The 25,518-nt window shown below is 35.2% G+C and overlaps 1 protein-coding gene across 6 annotated transcripts in view; it reads right to left on the bottom strand.

Moving 5' to 3' along the window:
* Positions 1–1,653: 1,653 nt before the first annotated feature.
* The window catches only part of YLPM1 (YLP motif containing 1), a 59,506-nt gene continuing 35,641 nt past the window's right edge, over positions 1,654–25,518 (bottom strand). For 4 of the 6 annotated variants that reach the window (XM_006206073.4, XM_072963435.1, XM_015240779.3 and 1 more), the window contains 15 exons: positions 24,258–24,678; positions 24,057–24,149; positions 23,644–23,839; positions 23,040–23,158; positions 21,950–22,104; positions 19,313–19,375; positions 18,903–19,022; positions 18,317–18,493; positions 18,146–18,229; positions 17,778–17,861; positions 15,500–15,580; positions 12,280–12,331; positions 7,106–7,236; positions 2,405–2,587; positions 1,654–2,073 (listed from right to left, as the gene is read on the bottom strand). In XM_006206073.4, the coding sequence (XP_006206135.1) occupies positions 2,441–2,587; positions 7,106–7,236; positions 12,280–12,331; positions 15,500–15,580; positions 17,778–17,861; positions 18,146–18,229; positions 18,317–18,493; positions 18,903–19,022; positions 19,313–19,375; positions 21,950–22,104; positions 23,040–23,158; positions 23,644–23,839; positions 24,057–24,149; positions 24,258–24,678 (1,923 nt within the window). In that variant the 3' untranslated portion in view covers positions 1,654–2,073; positions 2,405–2,440. Of the gene's footprint in view, positions 2,074–2,404; positions 2,588–7,105; positions 7,237–12,279; positions 12,332–15,499; positions 15,581–17,777; positions 17,862–18,145; positions 18,230–18,316; positions 18,496–18,902; positions 19,023–19,312; positions 19,376–21,949; positions 22,105–23,039; positions 23,159–23,643; positions 23,840–24,056; positions 24,150–24,257; positions 24,679–25,518 lie in introns of those variants that run through there. The other 2 variants (XR_004190433.2, XM_072963433.1) reach the window with 2 other exon arrangements.

The following is a 25,518-nucleotide window of genomic DNA, read 5'->3' as shown; positions in this document are numbered from 1 at the left end:
CCTGATCTCTTTTTCATTAATCCCCTTTCACTGAAGTTATGTGTTACACCAGTTTCCTAAAGCAGGCAACAGTCTATGTTCATCACCTAAGGTCATGTTAATCAGCATCTTCTAAAAATCAGCAGAGGCTATTTCTGACCTGGTTCACTTTTCCTACCCTTTCTTGGCATAAGATCACAGACACAAAGCCATGGGTGCAAGGCAAAAACATGACAGATTTAAAGTAATTCATGGGTGATTACCACTTCTCATTTCACAGGCATTCTGAATACTGTCAGGACAAAAACATGCTTAAGAAAACGGAAGTAAAATGTCCTCTATAAGAACATACATACCTCCTAAAGAACACAATCTGCAAATTTTGCTTTTGATAAGGACAACATTTGGTAGATTCAGTAACTGGTAAGTTGGTCTTCTTATAAATGATAATTCTATTAACCATCTTGTGATGTACCTTCACTCAACATAATAAAGGCAGCTGAGAAAGATCACTACATAGAAGTGTAGTCCAAAGTAGCTTGTTAAATACTACAAACAGTGGAAAACTACTTAATGTAGCAAATTATACATTTACTATTGACTTGTTAATAAACCTAAAGCCTCATATGTAAACATTCAGAATTTCAAGAAAGATAAAAGTACAGAAAGTTGTCAGAATTTCCCATTAAATTAGTCTTCATTATTATAGTTTCAAGTTCTTGAATCCAAAGTGATACTATTTGAATGGTGATAAATATTATCTCTATTCACACAGTATATAATGTAGGTCATAAAACTAAAATGTTTTAAATCTGTGGCCCAAAAGTAAACATTTTAAAATATTCAAGCCTTTTGTTAACACATTTACAGCTTGCTGAGTTAGATTACAAAGTGGAAATGATGTTTGAGGAAGAAAATTCTCTTCTCTGTCTTGTCTTGTGCTGGAAGTAACTTTTTTTTTCTTTGCAGAATGAAAAAGGGAAAATAGCTCCTTTTTTGTTTTTAAACAGGAACGATATTTGAGTTTTAGCTCTGAATATTTCTAGGTGCTCCCTGGTACCATCATGAGAGGAAGTTCTGTGCAGCCCATGCTTCTCAATAACGAGCAATCTGGCAAGAACCTGAAAACTTGACGGACTTAAAGGCTACCTGCCAGAGTGCTCTACTTCACCATACTCCTACTCTGTCATCTTGACTTAAAAAATCAACAATTTGAGTTCAGCAGTAAGGCAACAAGCTCCCGAGTTCCACTGAGTACATCAGTTTTGTCCACCAGGAGTCAAAGTCACATCAGGGAAAAATCAAAACATAACAGAGCATGAAGGGAGAAAGTAAAAAGAGGAAGAAGGAAAGAAGAGAGGGAGGAGCAGAGAAAGAATAAAACAATAAAACATCACGATACAGAACAGATGTGCTCCAGGGAACCAATGAGTTTTTTTTAAATTGTCTCTACTAGTCTTCAAGACGCAAAGAGAAAGAAATCAGGTAGAAAACATAGGTAAGTGTTGGCGAACATCACTGAGGCTATGTTCACAACATGTGCTATGGAATCACTGAGCCACAAAATATTATTCCATGGGAAAGAGGTTTTGGGATGTTCAACTAGCATGTAATCAGAACACACCATATTAGAAAAGTAATACAAGTAAAATTAAGAAAACAAGAGAAAGGGGCTCATGCTGTAAAGCCCATGAATCTCATCGGCTTTATCATGAAAGTTTATTTTTTTTTTAAATCCTAGTACAATCAGCTACCAGTTACATACAGTAAAAAACAAAAACAGCCACAAAGCAATGATGATAGAGATAGTCTGTGACACTGTACAGTGGAGGAACATTGTCTGTTGGAGTCCTCCGGCAGACCTTCACCTGGCTTTAGCAGTTAAGCTATCACTCCCTCCCTCCCCAAAGTAGTTAAAAAGAAAAATTAACATCTTGCTTCGGTAGCGCAAGACTCTAATACCTCTTGGGGACACTGAAGAACTTTAAAAAACTAAAGCAGTAGAAACAAAACAAAAACTGAAACGTGGAAGCAAGGTGACACACAACGAAGCTCCTAGAGGCCTTGGCTTCAGATCACCTCAAAGCGAACCACCTGGAAAGAAAAGAAAAGGCTGTCACGCCAGGAAACAACAGACAGAAAATTCAGCAGACCTTAGTGTCCCCTCACTCCACTCCTTCTCAGATCTACAGAATCCAAGGTTTTCTTAAGTCTTACATTTTTATAAGTGAGCCAGGTTGCAGAAAATTGCTTCATTTTCCAATACTCTGTATTGTAAATGCTGGCAATTAATACATACTTCCTCTTTTAGAACCAGGAAATAATATAGGAAAAGAAGCATTTTAAGCAAAGCATGCTGTCTGTTTTATTTCAAACCCTTTAAAACAACACAGAGTAGGCTATTTATATGACTGTATACCCTTACCTTAGAGGAACAATGACTCCATTCAAAAACTAAGTCTCATATATATTTGGTTCGATTGAGGGCTTTTTCAGCCAGGTGACCACTTTCATCTGTGATCTTCTCCCAATCAGTCTGTCCGACCACAAAACCTATGGCCCTTTTCCTATCTGCATCCTTCTTTTCTTCCAGGTCTGCCCATCTCACCTAAAAAGAATACAGCATTAGGCTGGGCCTTAGATATGAAGAAATATGCAAAGAACCTCTTAGCTCTCTGAATATTCTAAAAGGTGGGATAACTAATTTGAAACCAGGAGTTTAAAAAATTAGAAATTAACTGGGGAGAATTGGAGAAAGCCACAGATCTTAAGTTATAGAAAGAAAAAACTCTCTAGTAAATCAAGTCTTAATCACTCCAGCTCCTGAACAGTTCAGCCCTGTCCCCTCCACCTCCTCTGTCACTCCTTTTTAGTTCACTGGCCTCATTTTTCACTTGAAGTAAAGCAATAACTGCTACCTAGTCTTCCTATCTTCATTCTTACTCCCTCCACAGTCCACTCTGCCAGAGGAATCTCCCTAAAATACACACGGCTGTGACTCTCACCTGCTTTAAATCGTTCCTCTACAGACTAAAATCCAAGCATCCAAGTCCCTCTGGGCCTGGCCCTGACTATTCTGCAGCATCTCTGGGCAGCACCTATGGCATTTTATACAGCAATACAAAATTACTCTCAGCTCTCAGAGCACACTGGACCATTTCCCATCTCTGTAACCTTGCATATACTAGATTCTCTTCCTGAAACAATTGTGCTCTAATCTGGTCTACTTGGCATGAACCTAGTCAACAACCTCTTCTTTATCCCTCTTGTCCTTTGCCAATAAAATAATTAATCACTGCCTCCTTGGAGTTACTTCTGGATTTTGACATGTCTAGTTTTGAACTTCCACATGATATTGCAATTATCCATTTATAGATCTCTCTTCCCTAACAGATTGTAGATACCCTAGATCAAGGACTGAGTTTTATTTAACTCCACATAACAAATATTTTTTGAAGTTTAATCTTAGAGAGAAAATAGGGAGCTGGTACTATTACTTTGATTTATGAGATAAATAGGCCAAGAGGCAGACTCAGCTGATGTTATTTATGGCAAAATTATAACTACAAATATATAGGTCAGGGACATTTTTATTGGTACTCTGATATTTTTTAAAAAATACATATTTTTACATATATTACTAATTTAAAAATATAAACAGGTATATTCTGTAAAAGATGAAATACTTAGACTATGAAACAGGTTTGCAGTGCACAGTACCAAAGTCTGCAGAGATCGCATTTTAAATACGGCTTGTGATTTATTGTGACTGTGGTCTGTCACAGGAAAAAGAACCAGAGCATGCTCTTCATTGTGGACCTGGAAGTGTGTTATTGTTCTCAGAGGTACACTGACCCTCCCTATCACCATCTAAGGGAACGGCAATCAAATGATTAGGCTTTTGTTTCATTTTGTTTTCCCTGACCATTGTTTTCAGCAACCAGTTGGCCAAAGACAAAACACATAGTTACACTTGTGGGGAAAAATGGACACCACCTGATTCTTTTTAAAGTAGATTTTTAGTGGGTAGAAAAATTATGGCTCAATTTCCTTCATGGGCTTTAGTAAAAAGCCTAATAAATAATGTGGGCTTTTGTATACCAAGCTCTCTGAGCCTTCTGCCCATTAATGCTGATGTATTTATTTCGACAGATTCATACACTCTCAGTTCTTGGGTGTACATCCTGGCAAAAGATGACTGTGGTTAACGGGGATGAAAAATGGATGGATGGATGGACAGATGGACTGTGGCCACTAACAAAGAATCGGTAACCAGTCCACAGTCCATCCTTAGCAGAATTAAACACATTGATCAATCTTGCCCTGAGTAAACTAAAGGCTAATTTTTAAATCTGCAGTTTAAATTCTAAGTCTTTAAAACTCAGATAAATTAAAGAACATGGAATTAGAAAAGTATGTAATTACTTTTTAGATAGGCAATACGTTTTAGCACAAATGCCCAAAATTTTAAAGTTGAAATGAAAATATTTTGGAAACTACTGTATTCTGTTCACATCTCTAACAGACAGATACATTAACATTATTTATTTACATTCTGGACTCCTCTACTCTAGGTCCACTCATTAAGAGGCCTCAGGCACAGACCTGACACACAGACATGCAATGTTGTAGAATGAATGAATGACTACCAAAACTCTAGAAACACAAGGAGTAGAATAATGGCTTTCAGCTAGAAATGATTTCTTAAATGTAAGTGTCCCTTCCAATCTTCCTAGAGGTAGAGATTTATAATATCAATTTTTTGCCCTTTATCTTTACTGTAAACAAAATGTTTTAATAAAGAAAAGTCTTGACCAACACTCGTTTCAGGTATGTATACTGCATCCACTGTCACCAAAAATATTTCTAAAATGTATGGGGTTCAGCAAACAAAACAAGGGAAATGTTGACTTTTCCACAGCAATCAAGAAACACTATTAAAGTCCACTTGAGCTACCATTTTATACCCAAGTAAACAAGTAAAACTTTTAAGAAATGAATTATATTTTAAAACTTAGCCATTATGGTAAAATTCTAATATGATTAACTCTACAGAACTACCTTTGTGTTGCAGTGAAAGTTAATCCCAGGAACCTGACCAATATTTGTAAAAAGCTTAATTACAGAAATCAAGAGACCTCAGCAAAGGAATGAGTAATGAGGCTGGCATTCCTTGCTACCTGTAGGCTTTCCTTGGGCTCTAATGTTGATTCTGGTGAGTGGTTTAAGTGTCAAAAATTATCTAAAAAGGGGGTGGGAGGCAGGGAAGAGAGTTAAAAGAGGAGCCACTTATACCCACCCTGCTTACAAAATAACTTACATGGGATCACATACTCCTTATAGAAGACAGCAATAGTTATCTGACTAAAACTGAACTAGAGAAAAGTATTTCTCACTTGAGACAATTCATTGTTACCAAACTACACTTCAAATTATTATTCCCAAGAAAGAGCTATTTCTACTTCTGTTGCTCCAACTGTAAAACTGGAATATGAGGTATCAATACAAGTAGTCTCTGGGTGGAGCTGGGCACGTACAGAAGGCCACTAATCAGGTCTCTCTTCCCCATCCTCTTAAGACACACAGGCAAGGGCAGGCCTAGGGACTGTCTGCGATATTTGAAAGAGTTTTGAAACCTGGAGTTCTACGTAGTGGTATCCACTATAATGAAGTTTTACTGGCATTTTTATTCTTTTATAATAAATATTCTTTTAATATTAGAGTACTGAGGGAATTCATAAAAAAAAAGAAATGGTATGTAAAAATCTCATTCTTACTTAGAGAAATGCAAAACAAGATACAATTTTTTTTCACCTATCAGATTGCCATAAATTAAAAAGTTTGATAACAGCACTGCTGGTGCAAGTGTGGAAAAATAGGTATTTACTTACATGTGGGTATAAACATAGGTACAACTTTTTGGGAAAACTATCCCACAATATCCAACAGAATGATAAATCATATTCTATGAGCTTGAAGCTTTAAGGCTAAAAATATAAGCTGGAGATATATTGTCCAAAAGATGCCAAGGCATACGTATCATGACTTCACCACAGTATTTATAGTAACAATAAAATGAAAACAGCACGAGCATCCACTGACAAGAGACTGGATATGTAACGAATTGTTCAACCAAACTGGCACACTAGGCAGCCATTTAAAAAGAAGGGTAGGTCTGTACATACTTACATAGAAAGATCAAGACAGACCAGCTGGAATAGGCTGATGTAGATCATATACACTGTGATCCCTCTTACTCTGTTATTTTGTTTTAAAGGATAGACACAAATATCACTTTTCTTGAATTTGACATCTATGTGGAAGACTTATCCAACATCCTGGCTTCATTTCTCTGCTCCCTTTCATAGCAAAGCTTCTTCAAAAAGTTGTCTACATTTGCTGTTCATTTCCTATTTCTTCTTCAGTCTGCTCCAAACTTGCTTCTGTCCTTCAACTCTCTAAGAAAGTTTGACTTATTTTTGATCAATCATCAATGATCTCCACGTTGCCAAATCCAATGGCTATTTTCTCTTTTCCCAATTTACCTGTCTTCTCAGTATCATTTAACAATGCACCATTCTTTACTTCTTCAAACAGTTACCTCTATCTGAACTTTTAAATTTTGGAGTCCTGAGTCCCATTATCACTTAACTGGTACACTCACTGAACTGCTGATTTTTCACTCTCAAACTTACAACTCCCCTACTTTTTGCTAACTCAGTAAATGGAATGTTTATGTCAGCACCTTGAAGAGTCACCTTTGATTCCATCCATCCTGGGCTCTCCACATCTAATCCACTAAGAAGTCCCACAGATTCTCTTCAATACTCTACTTTGCATCTGGTCTTTTGCCCTAAGACAAAATGGCACAAGCAGCCACTCCAAACTCCTTTAAGGCTGAAAACATCTAGCCACCTGAGGGTCTATTCTCCATTTTTTAAGTTATTTCTACCTTTCAATCTGATAATTTGTCAGGGCTGACTAATTTTTTTAACGTGTAATATGATATAGTATAAACCAAATCACTCTCAAAAAAATAGCATTCATATGAATATGTCTATAACTTTCTAAAACCAGATGCCTAAACAAGCCCTTTCTCTGGTGGTGGTTATTGACAGTCTCTTACCCTCTTCTTCCCAGGCTCAGAAGCACGGGTATCATAGTCATCAGGGAGCTGAAGATAATCCTCCATTCTGCTGGCAATAGCCTCCCAGTCACGTTTCCTTTTAGTACCAGTTCTCAAGCCATCCAACTTGTCTGAGGGACAAACACAGAGCCGTAGCATTAAGGAAGAGTGTGAGTTTGCACACAACACACAAACAAGGGAAAAGAAGGCTGGAACACTGTGAGAGGGCACATCCGCATTTCTGAGAGCAGCTTACTTGCAGATCCCAACTATCTTCTTGGCTGAGGTAATATCAAGTTCTGTGCAACTTCCATTGTTTATCTGGTATTCACACTGTCAGCCTTTACATTACTGTGCTGGTTTAAGTAACAAATACGGGCAGAGCAAGAGAAGGCACTTGTTTCCTGGCCTCCTCGTCCTCCTACCCTGGCTAAAATCACAACACTTCAACTCTCATGTTCTGAAGGAAAACATAACACTGGGTTTTTCTAAACACAATTTCTTCCATTCTTTTTTTTTTTCCTTGAAAACAATATCAACACCACCCATTTGACCTGCAATCATGTGTGATACCATGCCGTATGAAAAGCATGTAGTACAAAAACTCAGTGAGCCAAGGTAATGTTTAGAAAGGTTTTAGATTAACGGTTTCTTGGGATTTTGATGCTATGAGAGGATTCACTATGAGTTAATGTTTAAGCAAAAGTTGACTACACAAATCACCACTTTCTTTGGTTATACTATGAAATGCTGTTGACCATTCTGAGGCTAAGGGCTAGTCAGCTGAAGTGGCCGGGTCTGAATTGTCTTTCTGAATCCTCAATCCGAGAGGGCTAGGCTTTCCAAAGGCCGCAAGCTGTAATCAATTAAATGAACAGGGATTGCTGATTCAGAAATTATGAGATATGAGTTTAGGTGTCTTCAAGAACATGCGATGAAAATGTGTTGTCTTTTTTATTGGTTGTTAATTCTGATTTTGAATTCTACATGTGAAATATGTTTATATACATATAAAACATGCATGTATTTTTCTTTTTAGCTACATTGACGCACTAAACTTTTGACTCATGTGTAGTTGTGAACACAACAGTATTAACAGGTCAATAAAGGAAAACCTAAACAGAAACACACCATAACCACACTTCATTTAACTTCATAAAGGGTACAGAGTGTATATAATAGAAACCTTTCAGACACCAAATTGGCGAGAACTTGATACAAAAAGAAAAGTACAATGGAAACAGTGGCAGAAGGCAAGGTGAGTTTATGCTTCAAACGTTTCACACACAACTAACTGTGCCATACCATACAGGCCTCAAAAACCAGTAAGAGTTTGCATAATTGGCAAAGCTTTTATTTCCTAAGCTCCTCCCCCATAAAAGCAATATTATTGAAAAATCAGCAAGTCAAATTACAACACTTTACAAAACTCAAGAAATTCTTATCATATCACTTTGGAAAATTTTTAACATGGATGAGTTCAACAGAAACAGTCTTCTAATCTCCTCTGTAAAACACATGCTGTACCAAATGGCTCTAATCTACATATGTATGACAGGCCATATTATACAAGATCTTAAAGAAGTGACACCTTGATTGCACAGGGACATAGAATATGGTATTAGAATATCAAGGAAGTCCCATAAACAATAAAACTGTTCTCAGTTCAATAGCGTACATACAGTATTCAGAAGAGTAGGCAGCTCCAACACACTTATTAAATAAACCTCAAAGGATTTCCAACTTATTAAGATCATCTTTGACATTAACATATTTCAAGGGAAACTCTTCATATTTCAAACCTAAGAATAGAACACGGCCAGGCAGCAATACAGAAGGGGAGTGTGAAACCTGCAAGAACTTTCCCTCATACACCGGGTGTATGCCAGGAGTTATAGACCAGGAGTCCCATATTTGCAACATGAAGTTCAGAAGAGCATGTATATCTAGTCTGAAAACCCTTGTTTGTAATGTTTAATCTGAAATTTTATTGTGCACAGCGTGTTTAAAGTTTCCTTCTTGGGGCTGAAGAAAGGTTCATAGCTCTTCCAGATGGCATCCTGGAAACCCAAACACACAGATGTATGGCATAAGGTGAGGGAAGAGGAATCGGGTGTTTGTTAGTTACAGAAGACAACTGGTGTCCAATACACTCATGCTAATGATTCCCAGAGGTTTGAGTTTCAAAAGGTGAAGTTTTAAGATGAAGATGAAAGTTTAAATATCCAACTTGGCAGGTCACAGAATTTTACCACATCTTCAAAACAGATTATATTATTATTACAGCACAACAGGAAAAAATTTTAGATACATCTATGTATTTTCTAAACATAATTATTTCTGAAAATTTGTTCATGGTGAACATACAAGAGTTACGTGCCTATATAAATAATAACTGAAGAGATGAAACTGCCTGACACGTAGAAGGCCAGTACACAGTAACTCATAAGCAGAGACAAATGACACTGAGATGAGAAAAGCAAAAGTACTTGATATAAAGAAACCTAAACTGAGATGGTAACAGTCTCAAATATTCTTTTGGTTTCTCAGTTTAAGAAACCAAAATCATGTTAGCGGAATTTAAGTAGCTTCAATACTGAAATCCCAGCATTCAGTATGGCATGTAACACCCACCCTTGCATTAGGATGCCTGTGTTCCAGCTGGAAGGGAGTCAGTCAGGTGCTACTGAAGGTGGGCCACACGCAGTCTTCAACAACTCCATGACACCCATGCCAGATGCAGCTCAGGCTAGTTCTGAATTTTTCTAAGATTACACCACTTTCAATTTAACACTCACACATTGGCTGAACTGTATATTGTACTTACTGAACATAGATCAAGAATTTGCAATGAGATTTAATAGCTGCTTGACGATTATAGGTGAGTATTTTCTCACTGGCAGACTCATTTGTAAATCAATATTCCTCAGTTATAGATTCAGCTAGTCTGGCTCAATGTATGACACTGCTAAAGCTTAATATTGTTTCCACCCAGCATAATCATGTTACCAAGAGTAACTTAAGAATGTTGGTAAAGTACTCAGAAAAATAAACTGTGCCTGGTATTCAAATCTACTGAATTTATGACAAGGAAGGCAACGTAAATATGCTAATTCTCAGATGAAGAGAGTCATGTTTTAGAGAAGAATCTTCTCCATTGGCTCCATGGACCAATCTCAAAGAAACAAACAAGCACTTTCAAGAATGCACACACTCAGTTCGCCTTCCTCTACAGATGGTTTAGCTCTCAAGATAATACAGTGGTGCAAGAGGCAAGTCATTATATGAAACATCACTATCACAAACAAAAACCCAACTGCAAACATGTTAAAATTTCTTTCCTAAACTCATTACTAGAACTTCAGTGCCTTTACCTGAAATGGTTTATTTAACAATCCTATTTTTGGAATTTACTAACATTCTGTCTTTAAAACGGACTGAATTTGTATCGAAGTCAAATGTATTTTCTGACAAGCAAATGGTGGACAGGTCAGAATTTTTTTCCAGAAATCAACACCAAGATTAATGTCATATTTTCTTGAATTGTAATAACTAAATTCCATTTTCCTTTCTCTTTAGAAATTAGAAAGGAAAATAGAAAATGGACTGGCTCAAGTTTAAAAAAAGCATTATCCTAGATAATATATTACAGACGGCCTCTAAAGATCATATGCTTAACTAAAATATTTATCACTTTTACATTCCCCTTGTTTCTTTATTTACCATTTCTCTTTGCCCCAAAAGATAATCACTATTTAGAGAACCAGAAAAGAAGGAATGATCTTACACAGCCTTACAGATTATTCTGTAAGTATAGAATATGAGATTTAATCTAATGTCAAAATAAACAGACCTGAAGTAGTATTATTAAAAAAGAAATTTGTGATTATGATTTTCCTACATATTTAATTGCATTTAAACAATTATGAATGCTTTGAAAGTTTAGGGAAGGAGATAGTTGGTTTTTATTAAGATTTCCCACAGAGGGAGGATGAGTGGAAGAATATATCAGTAACTATATATAATTTTCACATACCATACACTAGAAAAATATTTCAGACTTTGCACAAAGCACCTATCCCAATAATATGGTAATAACTACAGTTTATGGAATTGTCTTTTAACATGGGACCTGGTCAATATCAATGGCTCACATGATCATCTGGGCAAAACAAAAGGTGTAGCCTATGCAACTGTGTATAAAATGTATCCCTCTGATGTCAGAAACAAAGATAATATGCCCCAAACAGTGAAGCAGCTAAATGACTCAAATTTGTTCTATGAATTTAAGATATATTTCTCTGGTTACTTCAGCTTTAGAGTAGCAGCATAATACAGCAAGAGAAATGAAGAGACCAACAGTCACACTTCATACATTAGTAAGGTCAATCTTTTCAAAAACTCTTATCCCATTATCTTATAATACATCCTGGTATGTTAAATGGTTCTCTTTAGGTGAGGTTACAAAAAAAAAAAGTACTGCAATATTAGTATGAAATTTTGGAGGAAAATCCATTGCATATATATGATTTTCTGCTTGACAGACAGCCTCACTTTAAGCAACTCCAGTTTTTGATTTAGACAATGATTTTAACCAGTTTACCTTGTAATCTGGCACTAAAGACAAGTTGAAGGAAAATTTAAATGGAATCTTACAAAGCAGGCTCCTCAAAAACCTGAATTATATATCTACCTCTCCCATTCAGAAACTCTAATTTATCATACAACAAAAATAACTATCTTTTAATTATTTTTTAAATTTCAATTTTTATTATTATTACTATTATTACCCAAAGTATTCATAATCAGGTTCAACTTTGGATTGCAGTTAAATATTCTTTTGAAAAAGTAGAAATCTCACTGGCACTAACGTTTCTGATTAATATTAAAGAACGGATTTTAAAAGTGACAGTATTTTATTACTAAAGTTATCACATATTTCCATTTACTCTAAAAACTTTAAGTGGTACTGAAGGTAGTGTTTTTAAAATACTCTTCTTTTACTCTGTCACAAGATACAAAGAAAGCCAGCAAAACAGACTAAGGATGTAAGGTAGGCCAAAAATCTTGGTTTAAGCAGAAATTTTGGGAAATTTGTTCTTCTTACAGCAGAAAGATCTATGACCATTACCATCAGGTATCACATATAAAAACAGGAAAAAGGAAATACCCACCTAGCTTTGCCTCAGATGTGTCCATCTCCCATTTGCTTTTCGGAATGTAACCCTAAATCGTACACAGAGAGAAGCTCGAAGGGTTAGAAAGAGACACATACATGCATATCACTTTTGAACTGGAAAAGCATTAAAACTGGGAATGGATTCAGTTTCCACTCACTAGTTATAAATATATCCTTAGGGAAAACACAGTCTCATTATCTTTGAAGAAACCAAATTACCAAATTCACCAAACTTCACTGCCAAATTTCAGAGTAGTCACTTCAGAATAGTATCATGAAGGCGCTTTGAGGCGGCTACAGTTCAGGACACACAACTGTAGTCTGAACAACAGCTGTACAGCAAATACTGTAAGAATGTATGGTAGTTACTGTGCTAAAATTATTGTCATTCAGAGTAGCAGAGGATTATAATACTAGCTAGGTGATTTTCTAAATACAACTGCTATTCTCAAGTGATAGTAGCCATGAGGTCCAAAGAGTGTTCTTCAAGACAGTTACTTTATATTCCAGTATAATTTTAGATACTCGAAAGAAAGGAGAAAACTTGGTATCACTGAACACAACTATGAAATTCAATTTCATTTTAAAATGACTCAATCCATTTACCAGTCAGATCTCACAAAGGCTAATTATGCTGACTCAATTTCAGAGTATTACGTTTTCATCAGTTGGAAACTAGATTATTATTTCTGATGTCTTTTAAAATTACATTTTCCTATTATATAAAAAAATAGAAATCTCTACAGGCAATTTATATTTCATTTAATAAAATATCTGGGTAGTTTATTTTAAACCAAATCCTATCTAAGATTTTCAAATTTCCCAAGGTACCTATTTAACTATGAAGTTAAGTCCTTCAGTTTATTCACCTAGCAAGTATATGCTTTCTCCACATAATTCACTATGATTCCCCTTTTCCTTCATTTGGACTCTATTCTCCATTAGATCCTAACATACAGAACTTTATTACTAGGACTTATTATACAGGACAGATTCATCAAAGGTGTCAGCATCTTCTTTTAAGAATCAACGTATCTCTCTACTATTGGGAATGTTCAACTTCATAGAATAGACTGACACACTGGTAAAGCTGGAAAGTATGCTGAACATTTCATAACAATAGCTTCTGTGTAAGAGTTTACTAGAGCATCATCATTCTTCCAGAAAACCTACAGGTTTTATACATTTCTAGTCCTTAAGCCGGAATAGGAATTCAGTTTCAACTTATTAGGTAGTATTTCAGGTTATAAATTATGCCATCTTTTCCAAATACATTTTTAGAACAAACCAAGACAAAGCGAGACTGAAGTAATGGTGCTAAAAGTTTTGTACTGATGGAATCTGTACAGTTATATCTCAAAGATCATCTGAAAACCTTAAGCATAACTAGAATAATATATTTATAAATTCTGAGTCATATCTATTAGGTTCAATGAAGCACTAAAAAAGATAAAATATACCATTGATCCCCCCAAAGGAGTCTCTTAACCAAGAAAAGTTTGGATTTCACCCAGCTGGAGTAATCAGTACAGAGTAGAAAACGCAAAGTTCAGTGATAATTCCATTAAGGTGGTTTGAATGACATGAGACTTGCTCTTAACCCTTTGATTAAAATTCTCCAATAATCTTTTACTCTTGGAATAGAACCCAAGAGTAGAAGATCTGGATTCTGCATTTTGAAAAAAGGTTAAGAGAAGTTTTATCACATAAAGATAAACAAGACGAGTATATTAGCTTCCCCCCTGCTGGAACCACCCTGTTCTTCCTTAAAACTGTAAAATCATCTCACTGTTTGAAATATTAGGCCACTTGGAAATAAAAGAGATAGTCCAGCAGGGTAGAGTTTTAAGGCTTCACTGCCATGTTTCTGATGAAAAACAGTAATACAGTGTGTTTCACTTTTTAAAATAATAGTATATTCAATTAAAAGTTCCAAGTTTTGACCTATACCTAAGCAAATCAGATGTTATGAACCACACCCTGAACTGAAATCTCCACAAAAGGAAGACGGAGCTTCAGAAAGCTAACATTATACATAGACTTCTCACATGACTGCTTCCTAGTACACACGCTGCAAGTAGCTAGAGATCATTAGCCATATTCCAGGACAGCGTGGACCCTTAAGTGAATTTCCTGCCTACATCTTAGATCATGTATGTCAAAATACAACCTAATTCATAAAAATACTTTGTTTAAAGAAAAAAAAATACTGAGACTCAAATGCCATTAACTTTTAAGCTTATTTTTTAATCCACATATGAAATCTAGGAATGTAGAGGTTGACACCATCTCTATATAAACACACAATTTCTATCCAGAGTCCTGTATAACACACATGGGTTGAAGGGACCACTCCTTAGAGAGTCTGTATTCTCTATGGGGTAGGGATCAGGGTTCTCACTTTGTACATTTTCAGAAAAATATGAAAAGCAGCTTTAGCAAGGTCTGAAGTATTAAATAAACCAAATAGTATTCTGAATTAAAAAAGCAACACTATTCCGAAGTATCGCTAATCTCTGTATCCCATTAGCAAACACTGAAAATAACATTAGTAAGTCTATAGATCGCATATTCTTGAATGACAGGGTAAGGCAAACATCACTACAGAGGTGTGATCAAAAGCATTTACAGTAGGTACACGGGAACTTTGAATTCATACTACGTACGCCTTTAATCAGCCTAAGCAAAATGCATTGCCTACACAGTCAAATCATTCCCCCCATCACTTAATAGGATAAAATGCAGAAGAACAAATCCAGCAGTCAGTGGCAACCCTCTGCATCCTCATTCAATACGTTCTTCTGCCTTAGTTGACAGAAACTCAATTTTGACATCTCGTAGCAAAGAAGAGACAATTATGCATACACTGGGTAGGCTGTACCACATATCTGCTGGAATGTAAGAATGCCCTTTCATGTGTACTTGATTTTCTTAAAAAGTAGATTCCCCTAAAGCCACCCACAAATAGATGAGTGAGTACAAGGGTAAGTTTCTTAGCACTCTTAAAATTTTCTTATAACAACACAGTAGAGGGTTCTTTTCTTTTGGTCAGGGGAAAAATAAAAAGTATCCAAAAGTCTCCTGGAGGATGATTATGGAAACTTTTACCATTATGGTACATGTCAACAACAGTAATCTGATCACAGATCTGAATTAAAACCTTAAGAATTTTAATAAAGAGACACTTTGTTCAAAGTGGTTGTTCTGTCTCCTACCAGTTCGCTTTCCTCTTCCTCTGCATCTTTCTTTTCATCCTTCTGTTCTTCAATATTTGCATCAAAATCTTCCATCTCTACCTATAGCACCCCAATAATCACACACAAAAAAGACTGAGTTACCATTTAGGAAAATGTTGAGTCTGTCACTGAGATATGAAATGAGCACAGTTGCCCAGAGCAAGACAGCACAGATTCACTCTTACATACTAAAGAATTTCTAGCACCCTAAACTTTGAAACAGAACTACTAAAAGACAGAATGGTATTTCTGCCTTTTATTTTTCTGGGATTATTCATCTTCATAATTCCCTATGAGTTGAATATAATGATCTGTTCTAAGTTGATGGTTATCTGTTTTGAATGACTATGGATTACTAGGATTTCTTTTAAAAACCTTTAGCAAGTATTTATTTCAATCAAGTAAAACATGTATGATGCAAATTTCAAAATGTAAGAAAGAGTATAGTGAAAAGTCAGATGATAATAGTTTGGCCCAGAATGGTAGCAATAAAAATAGAGAGTAGATAGATTAAAGAAGTTGATAAGATAAAATTGACACAACTTCTAGGCTGACTACATGGTGGAGAGATAGGGTCAAATTCTGGTATAAGGAGAGAGTAAAGAGTCAAGGATAATGGAGAGTAAAGAGTCAGGGTTTTAGCAACCAAGTGACTGGTGGGTCTAATTACTAAAATAGAGAATATTAGAAGAGGAACAGGTTTGGATGAATTATATATTAAGTAAGTTGAGTTTGAGGTATACTAAGGTAATACGTATTTTTTGTAGAGAATTTGGAAAATAATGGTAGAATTATAAAAACTGCTGATAATCTCTCCACTCAGATATAATTTCTGTTAAGATATTGATAAAACTTATTCCAGCCTTTATAATTTAATATTAAGGGCATATAAGTAGCAATCCAAGGTACCAGAAAGACTGATTACCTATATAGGATGTACAGGCTGAAAATAAAGCCTAGGATAGAGCCCTAAAGAACTCCAACATTTAAGGACTGGGTAGTAAGGAAAGTCAGCAAAGGAGACTGAAAAGAGATGGCCAGAGATGCAAGAGGAAAACCAGGAGAAGGTAGACTCAAAGAAGCCAAGAGAGAAATGTTTCCAAGAAGGTGAACACGGTCAACTACAGCACGCGTGGCTGCAAAATTATGCAACAGGAGAAGTGAGAACTGTCCATTATCATGGAAATGTTTGGTGAGAGAGTCTCTGGAGAATGGTTGGGGCAGAACCCAGAAGGAAACAGGTTGAGAAGTGACATGAGAGGTAAAAACACATAAAAATACAATGACAACATTGAGTATAGATAACTCTTATTTACAGGAAGAGGTCAAACAAAATAGTAGTAACTGATTAAAGAGACAAATCTCTCCTTTTCCAGGATAAAGATTTATTGCCACTAAACTAATCATTGATTTTGGCAAGAATGACCAATCTATGAAAATGTGTTGGGGAACAGGATATTAACAGTTTCAAAGTCTCTCCTTACAGATTAGTTATAACAAAGAGAAAAAGGTAGAAAAATTGGATGAGTGATCAACATTCAAATCACCAATAATGAAGTAAGCTGACAACATATGGCTTCTGACATGATGCAGTGAGGACACAACATCACTTATGTAGCATCCACGCTAATGTCTAACCTAAAGCTACTCATGACAAACCCAAACTGAGGGGCATTCTACAAAACAACTAACTGGCCTATACTCTTCAAAAAGTCTTTGTCTTTTGTAACAGTGACATGGGTGAGAAACTAATTTTATATTAAAGGATTGGATCCTGGATTTTTAAAAGTTGCTATAAAGCACATTATGGGAAAAATTGGTGAAATCTGAATATGGACTGTATATGAGAGAATTCAGAAAATTTAATTCAGGAAATTTATATTACTCAATATAGTATTTTATCAATGTTAAACTTCTTGAATTTGATAATTGAGACTTCTAGTTTTATAAGAGAATTCCCTTGTTCTTGGGAGATACCTACTAAAATATCTAGGGATCTATAATTATAATGTCTGCATTTTAACTCTCAAATGGTTTCACAGTAATAGCAATAACAGCAGCAGTAGTAATGAGACGATGACAAAGAAGGAGAAGTATATATACAGAAAAATGTGGCAAAATATTAACAACTGATGAATCTCAATGAAAGTCATGCAGGTGTTCTTATAGTATCTATGCAACTTTTCTATAATTAAATTTTTTTCCAAGTTAAAAAAAAGGTCACTTTTATATTACTTTCTAGTCAAAGGACACTTACCTCTTCAATAGCAGCATCTTGCAGCAAAGAACGAATGTCTAGACGCATCATATGACGAGGTGCAGTTTCCCAGTGATCAGCCATCTAATTGAGATTCAAGAGATCAAGTTATCTCTGGAAACTACTCAAAGAAAGCTCAAGTAAGTGTCCAAGACAAATTTAGCTAACACTATGAAGTCTAACAGGCTAGTTCCAGGAAGAGCTAGGCCATCTCTTTCACTTAGATACAGAGTAAGAAATATTTACTAAAGCAGGTAGAAAAGAAATTCTGAGAATAAAAGGGATAAACAAGAAATTCCAGACAACAGTGATGAAACAGGCAAAATGAAGTTTAGAATACAACACCTTCTATGTTTCAAAAAAATCACCTTATTTATTTCTTTGAGCTTTCTTCCATGAATATTCCTTTTGCCACAAGTCTGGTTATCTGCACTCATTTCAGCCAAATATACCTAAGAAAGAATGAATACTCATTAGGCAAACAAATGCAGCACTTATATGATAACACAAAGTACTCTACAGTTCTTTTAAATCTATACCTCAAATCCCTTGGTTTTTGCTGCACTCCAAAACTGGTCAAAATGTCTAACTCTGTCATTGATAGCATCCAGGATGATGAAAGGGAAAAAACCATCATCCAGAGTCTTTTTGAAAGTTTTGAACATGCTGGTTCGGTAGGTTTCCTCCATCTCAGCTTCATATTCATATTCCATTACCTGTGATCCCCCAAAAGAGATGAGTTAGCAAAAGCAAAGAATCATCTTAAAACCCTTCCCTGGTTAGCATCTGGGTAGATGACTTTGTAGTCCTTCCTTCACACCTAAGTACTAAAGTTTGTGTTCAAAAAAGCTACATTTCTGGCGTTTCACTCCCTCATCTTTGGAGATAGGCTGTAATTTGTCTATGGAGTGTGTATCTACTTTTACTTTAAACACCCAACCCCTCACCTTTGGCCCTTCTCTTGCCTTCTGAGAACAGCCTGCACTCTGTCTATGGAGGGTGCACCTCTCTGAATAAATTCTACTTTTAATCATCAACAACAAAAAGCTACATTTCTCTTTGAACACATTTTCCTTTCAATACTATTTATGAATCAGGATGCAATCTGAGAGAAATAAATCATACCTTTTTTTTCACTTTCTTTCCAGAGTCTGGATCTTTTTCTTCTTTTTCCACTTCAGTAATGAAGTAATCATCCAGGCTTAGAACTCTGGGTGCAGGGCCTCCAAACTCTACCTCCTTATCCTAAGAATCACATATTGAGGACAGTTAAAAAGAATTTATGGAATAAATTAGTAAATGTACAAATCAGAGTTCTCTCTTGTGGCTAAATACTATGCAATCTTCTCGTGGCTTCAAATCAAGCAGAGGCAAAAGTAGTTGTCTTAAGCATATCAAAATTTATGAGACCGCATCTACCAGATAGGCCAACTAGAACCGATCAAATGGGAAGTATCTATATCAGTATCACATTGCTTGCTAAGAAGGCCAGTGGCTAACAAAAGCAACTGATTCTTTCACTTTCCCATACTCACTCTAATAAGTTTTGCAACATGTGTCTTTCCACTGCCAGGCAATCCTCTCATTATAACAACAATCTGAAACACAAAGAGAAAAAAAAAATCACTCAGAGAAGTTGTTTTTTTGTTTGTTTTTTTTTTACAATGAGATCTTATAGTTACAATGATCTGTCATTCTCCAGGATAGATCATATGATAGACTATGAAACAAACCTTAATAAATTTGAGAGGATACAAATAATACAAAGTATGTCTCTGACTACAGTGGAATTTGGGAAATGTGTAACTATGTGGAAATTAAACACCATACTCCTAAATAACCAATGAGTCAAAGAAGATATCAAAAGAAAAATCAGAAAATACTTTGAGATAAATAAAAATGAAGACATAAAACTTTTGGGAATGCAGTTAAAGTAGTACTTAAAAGGAAATTTATAACTATAAGTGCCTATATTAAAAAGAAGAACGATTTCAAATCAATAACCTAATCTTCCACCTTAAGGGACTGGAAGAACAAACTAAATCTAAAGCAAGCAGAAGGAAGGAAATAATAAATATCAGGGTGGAGGTTAAGAAAATAAAGAGCAGAAAAATGAAAAATCAATGGAACCAAAAGCTGGTTCTTTGAAAACAGCAAGAAAATTGACAAACCTTTAGCTAGACTGACTGAGAAAAACAGAAAGACTCAAATTACTAGAATTAGAAAGAAAGAGGGGACATGACTGCCAGCCAACCTTACAGAAATTTTTAAAAAGGGCTATAAAGAAATACTATGAACAAATGTATATAAACAAATTAGATAACTTGGATGAAATGGACAAATTCCTAGAAAGACTCAGGCTACTGGACTGACTCAAGAAGAAATAGATAATCTGAATAGACCTATGACAAGTGAAGAGATTCAATAAGTAGTTAAAAAACTTCCAGCAAAAAAAAAAATCTCAGCCCTAGATGGCTTCACCACTGAATTCTAACATTTAAAGAACAGTATTAACTCTTCACAAACTCTTCCAAAAAATATAAGAGGAAAGAACAATTCTCAACTTATTTTATGAGGCCAGCATTTCAAAGCAAGCAGATAATCTGATACCATAATCAACAAAGACATCACAAGAAAATTACAGATTATCTCTTATGAATATGGATGCAAACATTCTCAACAAAACACTACTAACTGAATCCAGCAACATATAAAAAGAATTACACAACATGACCAAGTAGTATTTATCCCAGAGATACAAATTAACATCTGAAAATCAGTTAATACAATACATCATATCAATAGAACAAAAAAACAAAAATCACTATACAATAGAATAAAATCACACAAAATACAATTAAAAAAACAAAAAAAACCTCAATTAATGTAGAAAAAACATTTAGCAAAATCCAACATCCTTTTATGACAAAAAAAACTGAACAAACTAGGAATGGAAGGGAATCTCCTCAATCTGAAAAAAGACATCTAATGAAAACACATAGTTAACCTAATACTTGTGGTGAAAGACTGAAAGTTTTCTTCCTAAGATCAGGACTAAAACAAGGTTGTCACTCTCATTGCATCTCTTCAACACTGTACTGGAGGTTCTAGGCAGAGCAACTAGGCAAGAAAAAGAAAAAAGGTATCTAGATTGGAAAGTAAGATGTAAAACCATCTTAATCTGCAGACTACATGATTTTGTATATAGAAAGAATCCCAAGAAATCCACTAAAAATCTGTTAGAACCAATAAATGCATCGGCAATGCTGAAGGATATAAGATTGATATGAAAAAATCAATTGTATTTCTATACAATTGAACAATCCAAGACTGGAATTAAGCCATCTATATCAATAATAACATTACATGTGAATAGATTAAACAACCCAATTAAAAGGTAAAAATTATCAGACCGCATAAAAAAAAAATGCCAACTCTATGTTGTCCATAGGAAACATACTTTAGATTTAAAGACACAAATAGATTGAAAGTAAAAGGATGGAAAAAGACATATCAGTAACCACAGGAAAGATAGAGAACTTATACTAATAATACATGAAACAGACTTCAAAACAACAACATATGTACATGTATGGAGTCAAAACATCTGATAGAAATCTCCAACAGACTTCAAAACAACGACATATGTACATGTATGGAGTCAAAACATCTGACAGAAATCTCCAGTACCAGTTTATTTAAATAGAATCTAATTATTTTGCAATATAAGATAAATTTAAGAATGTATACATTTGAAGGTCACTAGGAAAATAAGTCTAAACAATAAAGTCTCTGATTATAAATCAATAAAAAATGTTAAAAAAAAACCAAAAAAGTCAATAAAGTCTCCTAACGCTCCCTCTTAGTTCCACATACCATAAAACTAAATCCTCTTTCCCCCTCTTCAAAGTGCAATTAACTGAGCTCTAATGAATTATTTTCTTAAATTTTCAACATCTTTTTTGCCAAGCAATTAGGTTCTAGTTTCTTAGATTGTATAGGGTAAGCAGTTTATGAGATTTTATGATGATTTGGAGATGATAAGAAGCCTTGAATCTGATATTTATACTATGTCACAGAAAAGCACAGACATTTCACTATGTATTTTTTTAAAAAAGTTCTTTTATCAGCTTCTGATTTGCAAGAAAACTAGTCAACTAAATAGGACTCACTCTCTCAGGTCTGCTCTCTCGGCCAGGTGGTTTCAAAATATCATCCACATTCTTAGATTCGGGTTTCTTCTCAACCCGTGGAGCTGGAGGTGGCTGGTGGCTTAGTGAAGGAGCTGGCAGGGGCATTCGCTCCTCTGGGTAAGTTCTTCGTTCTCCTAGGATTCCACCAGTTGAACAAAATTACTATTTATAAGTGATTATTGAAAATAGTAACCCTCTTCACTCCTCCTAAGATAATATAACTAACTCATGATAATTTGGGGACCATTTTTATACTTAATTAGAGATAGTTTAAGATAATGTAAGTCTACTGAAATCAAGAAATGAAAAGATTTAGGTATAATTTCAGGCAAAAAGAATGTTCTGAAAAATACTGAACACATCCATGTTTATATTAAACTTAGGAAAAAAGTTAAGCAACAGAATATAAACGAATAATACATACTCCTGAATAGTCCTAAGTATGATTTATAATCTGTCTATATACAACTTTTGTTTTACCATCTTGAAAACGAGTCACCAGCTTAGAAAAGCCTGTTTGTATAAATGATTTGAACTTCTAGTTTAAGTTCATTTTTTAGCAGTGAAAAACTAAAAGCAACCTAAATGTCCAAAAATAAGAGTCTTAAATGTCTTAAGTCTTATTAAGTCTTAAATCTTATTCATTTTATGGACTATTATACAGCCATCAGTATAATAGGCTTATAATATGGAAAAATGTATATAGTACAATATCAATGGGAACAAGCACGATAAAGAATTTATTTATAATTGCCTATAACTTTATCAATATGTATGTAAAGACAGAATGACAGGAAATAGATAAAAATTTTAATAGTTGTGGTATTGTAGGTGGTGGGATTATAAGTGATTTTATTTCTATTTTCCAAAATTTCTTTAATAATATAAAAAAGCAATTTATGTTTTATTTCAACAATTACATGGCTATTTTTGGTGAATAATGTTGCCATCCCTAAGAAATCTGTGAGTGCATTTTACTCTGAAAGTTTAAATCCATAGCTACAATGAAAAGCATCTCCTATTGTTTATAATTCTCAACATTCCTATAGTTAATAAGGCACTAATCTACCTCCAAACATGGACGGTCCTTCATAGGCTGGTCGGTCAGTCTTCCGATCGTAGGAAGGCCTATCAAATCCCCCTCTTCTGGATGAGGAATGGTCTTTTTTGTCTCGATAAGACTGATTCCTAGAAGGTTTAACAGGAGTGCTTTGATAAATAAAAAACATATGGGACACCATATGCAACACCATTATCTCTCCAATTTTCACTATGGGTAGTTACTATACATAGTCAACATTTATATTTTTATTTTGCTTTTCCATTTAAATCTGCCTTGCATAATACACACATCCAAAAAGCTTACAAATTGCAAAAATAAACTGTTCGCCTACTAATTAAGCAATGACTACAACTTTATTGACAATACTATTTCCTCTCCTTTATGGCAATCTCCATCTCCCATTTAACTCTCTGAAATTCACGCTCACAAAACTCAAACATCTAGATTCCTGAAAACTGGTACAGAACTACTCTTCCCTCTCCAAATTATACACACAGACACATGAGAAGAATACATCACTTACTGAATTTCCTTTAAATACACTGACTTTTGCTGAACTTAAGCATATGGCAGTTTGCACATCTGGCAAAGATATTTTTCAATAGCATACCTATCATCTCGAGGTCGGCGTTCTCTGTCAAATCGATCCCGGTCATAGTCAATAACACCACGATCTCGGTCTCGATCTCTATGTGTCTCCCGATCCCTTTTGAAATCCCGATGATCTGCTATGACATTACTCTGACGATCAAAATAAGGCTCACGATCTCTGTCTCTATCATAACGATCCCGCTGGCCTGCATGCTCTACAAACACATTTAGTATAAAATAAGAACTGTATCTCCCTTTTTTTTGAAATAAAAACTGAACAGTACAAATTCAAATTTAGAACTAGTATATTGTCCTAAATTCAACTTATGAAGCTTTTAGCCATTTAAAGGGAGGCCCAGCTAATCTTATCAAAAATCATATGATAATTAAGTCCTAAAAGGTTTAAAATTACTGATTTCCTTGGACTCCTACCTGTTTCAAAAGTTGATCTTTCGGGTAGTGGATCTGGACGCAGAGTTATTCTTTCTCCATAGGGTATCTGTTCCACTTTATTAGTGGAAATGTCTGGCAAATCAGGGATAAAACACTGTTAAGAGTGAAGTTTAAGGAAGCCAAAGCTGAAACTAACAATCCCTTTAGAATCTCAAATATAAATTTGCCACTGTTACTCACCTCGGCCATGGCCATAATCAACAGTCTGCTGCACTGGCGGTGGTTTGGACATTGGTGGCATACCCATAGGCATTGGGCCAGGAGGAGGGATGGAAGGGTGAACAGGTGGGGGTGGTAACACTGGGGCAGATGGAATTGTAGCAGTTTCTGATTTAAATTCTGAATTCAGTCCTTGTTCATCATTTGTATCCCAGAGGCCATAGAAAGAATCTTCATCCCAGCGTTCTTGTTCCACAGATGAAGTTTGTGGCTTTATCACTGGAGGAGGAGGTGGTGGAGGAGGAGGGGGAGGTGGTGGTGGTGGTATTGGGATAGGCGGCCTGGTCACAGGAACAGATGATCTTGCTGGTGGAGCTGGGGGTCTTACAATTGAACCTGGTGGTTTACCCATAGGAGGGGGTGGTCTATAGGACCCTGGAGGCTGAAGAACAGAGTAAATGGCTTACTGAATGAGCATACCACTATGTTTTCACATATCAGTAGAAATTAAAATCTGGTTCTCAATCCATAAAAGAAAAATTTGATATATTGGATTCATTCAAAAGTCAAAACTTTTTGTACTTTAAAAAATACCATTAGGGAGAAAATACTTGCAAATCACATATCTGAAAAAGGATTTGTATTCAGAACACAAAAATCTCTTATAAAACCACAAAAAAAATGGGCAAAAGATTTGAATACATTTTTCCAAAGAAGATATATGAATGGACAATAAGCTATGAAAATATGCTCAGTGCCATTAGTCATTAAGGAGATGTAAATTAAACCGCAATGAAATACCGTATCACATCCAGTAGAATGGCTATAATTGACAAAACAGACAATAACAAATGATGGCAAGGATGTAGAGAAACATGAAGATTCTTAGACTGCTAATAAGAATGTAAAATGGTGCAGCCACTTTGGAAAATGGCTTATTTCTCAGAAAGTTAAACATCAATTTGCCATATAACTCAGGAGTTCCATTCCTAGGTATCTATCCAAGAAAAACATGTCCATCCAAAGACTTGCACACAAATATTCACAGCAGCGTTATTCAATAACCCAAGTGTCCGTCAACTGGTGAATGGATAAACAAAACATGGTGTAGTCATACAACAGTTACCTGGCAATACAAAGAAATGAAGAACTGATTCATGTCACAACATGGATAAACCTTGAAAACATTATATGCTAAGTGAAAGAAGCCAGACACAAATATTATATGATTTCATTCAGGTTAAATGCCCAGAAAAGCAAATCTTTACAGACAGAAAGTAGA

This window comes from Vicugna pacos, chromosome 6, assembly GCF_048564905.1.
Source record: "Vicugna pacos chromosome 6, VicPac4, whole genome shotgun sequence".
NCBI classification, from domain to species: Eukaryota; Metazoa; Chordata; class Mammalia; order Artiodactyla; family Camelidae; genus Vicugna; species Vicugna pacos.
Note: the sequence above shows the minus strand (reverse complement) of the source record. Positions and strands in the feature narration are given on the sequence as shown.